Genomic DNA, 4,183 nt, shown 5'->3' on the forward strand with positions numbered 1-4,183 from the left:
GGTATCTACGTAAAAGCTTTTGATTTCCTTTGTAAACCTGTGGAACAGGAAGGATTGGGGTTCAAAGAAGCAAATAAGATGAATCAGGCAATGATTAGCGGAATTTCTTGGAGGCTTGTAAATCACCCCGACGAGTTATGGGCACAAATATTAAAAGGGAAATACTTTAAAAAAAACTTTTGCCTTACATTCCAAGAATAAATCACAAGCTTCTTGGGTATGGAAATGCATTTTGCAAAGTATCGAGCATATAAAAATATACACAATTTGGGAGGTTGGTGATGGTACCTCCATATATATCTGGCAAGATAAATGGTTATCCAACATGGAAGAGATCTTAGCAAACTCTGTCCCAAATGCAAACCCCAACATGGAAAAGATCTTAGCAAACAAGCAGTGGAATATCAACCTGTTGACTTCTATGTTTGAAACATCTTTGGTAAGGTAAATCTTGAATATTAGGATCTTCTTAACAAAGGAGGGTTCACTGAAAAAAGGCAGGATCAGATGGCTGCTGACTACAAATGGAGAATTCTCAGTGAAGTCTCTATATGATAAGATTCAAAACATGAATGACTCAATTACAAACAAAATAAGAAAATTTTGGGAAAAAAAATATGGAGCATGAACACATCACAAAAAATCAAGTCGTTTATCTGGAAGTGCTTACAAGATTCATTACCAACTAGACAGAAACTAGGTTCAGCTATGGATGTGGAAAGGAAATGTGTGTTCTGTCAGCATCCGAAGGAATCTACCTTTCAATTGTTTTTCAATGTAATTATATGAAAGCAGTATGGAAACTACAACCAATGCCTACACATGGAGTAATCTCTAACACTTCTTCTACAAATACTTCCTTCTAAGACATGTATAATGAATGGATGAGGGGAAATCTGAACTCCATATCCATGGCTTTAGCTACAACTAAATGTTGGTTCATTTGGGAAGAACGATGTCTCAGAGTTTTTGAGAATAAAAGTAGAACACCAGAACAGTTAGTTATATACATACAGAGATACTATGGATATTGGTATCCAATAAAACAAACATCGGCTACATCTCAAATTCTAATTTATTGGACATTACTAATAAGAAACTTTTATAAACTAAACTGTGATGCTTCATGGATATCTGCTACAACTAATGCTGGTTTTGGTTTCATCTTGCGCAACTGGACAGGTACTTTCAAGGGAGCAAAAATGGGCAGTTGCAGGACAGACTCGCCAGAAGAAGCTGAAGATGTAGCTCCAGACCATAAATAACTTACAAAATCTGGCTATAGAAGAAGATAACCAAACTAAAATCAAGTACCTACAAGGAAAAAAAAAACAATCAAATGGCAATGTGTATCCATACTAGATGAAGTAAAGAAGATGGCAGCTGAACTAATCTCTTTTGGGGACTTTCATTTTGTGGATAAAAGAGCAAACAAAGCTGTAGACTTATTGGCCAAAAAAGGAAGAACTTCACCTCAACCCGTTACCAGTTTTACTGATACACCTTCATTTTTAATTCCAACAATTGCTTTAGAAACTGTCAAATCTTATGAAAACTGTAATATGAACTCAAATTATATATGCTTTCCTGAAGAAACTAATCACGCAGATTCGTTCAGCGGACGGACAACTCAATCTGAGTTAATTCCGAATGAGTCTGAATCTACAAATTAGTCCGCTTCTCGGTAATATATCTGGTTATTTTCAAAAAAAAAAAACAAAAAAAAAACTAGGAGTGAACTTTTATTTATTTTTGTGTTGCTGCAACACGTACAATGACATAACTTTATGGATGGATCTTTTATTTATTTGTGTGCTGCTGCAGCACGTACAATGACATAACTTTATGGATGGACTTTCAGTATCCATCATTTGTGGGGTAAAACCCATTCACAGTAAAGGCCTTGTTTGGTAAAATTTATGATTATCTATAATCATAAATAAATGAATGATTTTGGTATAATAATTTTAAAAATAAATTTTTCCAAACACTTTTTTTAAATAATTGATTATCTTAGAATGATGATTTCGAAAAGGAGAAGAAAGAACAATGATCTAGGATTTTTTTAGTCCTATGTTGTTTTTTTTCCTCTCTCTTGCTAGTTTAGAGAAAATAAGAAGGAAAAATTCAATTTGAGTTTGCTAAAAAAAATAATTGATTATAATAAATTTTCAAAACAACTTTTTTCTGTTTATGGAAATAATGGATTTTTTCAATTATGATTAAAATAAGAAATTATTATAATGGTTACCAAACGCGTATAAAATCCATTATAATCTGCATAATGGATTATGCGCTGATAATCCATTAAAATAATGGTTACCAAACAACCCCAAATCGACCATCAACACATATAATTTGACAAGTTATATATGAAGCAGCAGGAAGGCAAAGTAACGCCACCAGAGGGGAAACGTCACTTGGCTCTCCAACTCGACGAAGAGGGGTTCTTGCTTTAATACTTTTTTCATAATCCTTGTCTTTCAATTTCTTTGCGGAAGCACAAAAAATAATTACACAATGCAAGGAAATATCGTTATTTTCAAAAAAAAAAAAAAAATGTAGGAGCGAACTTTTATTTATTTGTGTGATGCTGCAACACGTACAATGACATAACTTTATGGATGGACTTTTGGTATCCATCATTTGCGGGGTAAAACTCATTCACAGTAAACCCACCATCAACACATATAACTTGACCAGGTCAAGTTATATATGAAGCAGCAGGAAGATAAAGGAACGCCACCAGAGGGGAAACGTCACTTGGCTCTGCAACTCGACGAAGCGAGGTTCTTGCTTTAACACTTTCTTCATAATCCTTGTCTTTCAATTTCTGTCGGGAAGCACAAAAAATAATTACACAATGCAAGGAAAATAACATAATGCTATACAAATTTGAGAAACTTATTGGTTCCATTAGTGGGGTTCTGATAACCTACGGTGCGATACTGTTAACACGAATCTTGTCCTTTGTCCATTCACAAGCTAAGTTCTTCGCAAGTTGATTAATCACTCCTAAGAATTTAATCATCATAAAAAAGAGCTAAGATGATTCATTTTGTTATCACCTTAAACAATCATGAATTAAACTTCAAATGCTTTTTTACCTTTACATGCTGAGTAGTTGGATACCCATGGTGTACCTATGACCCCAGCGACGGAGGACATGAAGACGATGTTTCCACAACCAGAAGCTTTCAGGAGAGGATGTGCAAGTTTTGACAAATGGTATGCGGAGTCGAAGGTTGTGATCATGACTTCCAAATCATCTTCCTCAGTGTAGTCCACAGTACTGTCTCTGAATACTGTTGTTCCGACATTGTTAACAAGGATGTTGAGCTTGCTACCAAAAACAGATGAAACATTTTTCATTAAGTTTTTTCGTTCCGCTGGAACAGAAGCATCACATACCGAACCCCTGACTATGTAACCTTTTTTTTCCCAGTCTTTTAGGCAGCGCTTGACATTGTCTTCGCTTCTCGAGCATACATGAATAGTCACCCCAAGTCCAGCTAACTCCTCCACTATAGCATACCTGAACTTAGAAAAATTCAAAATATAACACCTTAAACACCTTTTAGAATGAAAATGTAGCTCAGAATCTATGACGCAAAACAAAATAAGAAAAGGGAAGTCCGAGGAAGGACCCGATCCCATTAGTTGCACCAGTGACAGGAGCAGTCATTCCTTTGAGAGACCATCGTCGACTTAGATCACTCTTTTGAGTCAGTGTACTCTCATCCATTGTTTCTCAGTTTCGATCTCTATCTCACTGATACTAGTAATTCTACTTAATTGAAGTATGTATTCCACTCTCAGTTGATTACAAATGATCGAGGGGAGGAACCTTTATATAGAGTTGTCCGTGATGCGTGTCGTAATCACAACAAATTAATTAATATTTTTACACCTAATTAACAAGTAATATAGTGTAGTCAAGTTCGTTCCCACGAGGAGCAAGAGGTTTTAGTTGTTTAGTTGTCACAAAAAGGGGGATTGGTTTTAGATTTTAAAAACAAAAGAAAGTAAATAAAGCAATTAAAAGTATAAATTTAAATCAATAAGAGAGATTAGATCAAGGAATCCTTCTTCGTTGCAAAACAATGATTCAAGTTATGTTCTTTTCCACTTTTTATTAGTCACAGATTATCACCAACCGTAGGTAAAGAAGCTAGCTCAGTGC

General features: G+C 35.0%; 1 protein-coding gene across 1 annotated transcript; it reads right to left on the reverse strand.

Annotated features, from left to right (window-relative positions):
* Positions 1–2,935: 2,935 nt before the first annotated feature.
* Positions 2,936–3,685, reverse strand: LOC113286118 (tropinone reductase homolog At1g07440-like). The gene is made up of 3 exons (XM_026534825.1): positions 3,648–3,685; positions 3,108–3,535; positions 2,936–3,015 (listed from the first exon to the last, which is right to left on the reverse strand). The coding sequence occupies exons 1-3, from the start codon at positions 3,683–3,685 to the stop codon at positions 2,936–2,938; spliced, it is 546 nt and encodes a 181-aa protein (XP_026390610.1).
* Between the last annotated feature and the right edge of the window lie 498 nt (positions 3,686–4,183).

This window comes from Papaver somniferum, chromosome 6 (genome assembly GCF_003573695.1).
Source record: "Papaver somniferum cultivar HN1 chromosome 6, ASM357369v1, whole genome shotgun sequence".
Classification (NCBI taxonomy): domain Eukaryota; kingdom Viridiplantae; phylum Streptophyta; class Magnoliopsida; order Ranunculales; family Papaveraceae; genus Papaver; species Papaver somniferum.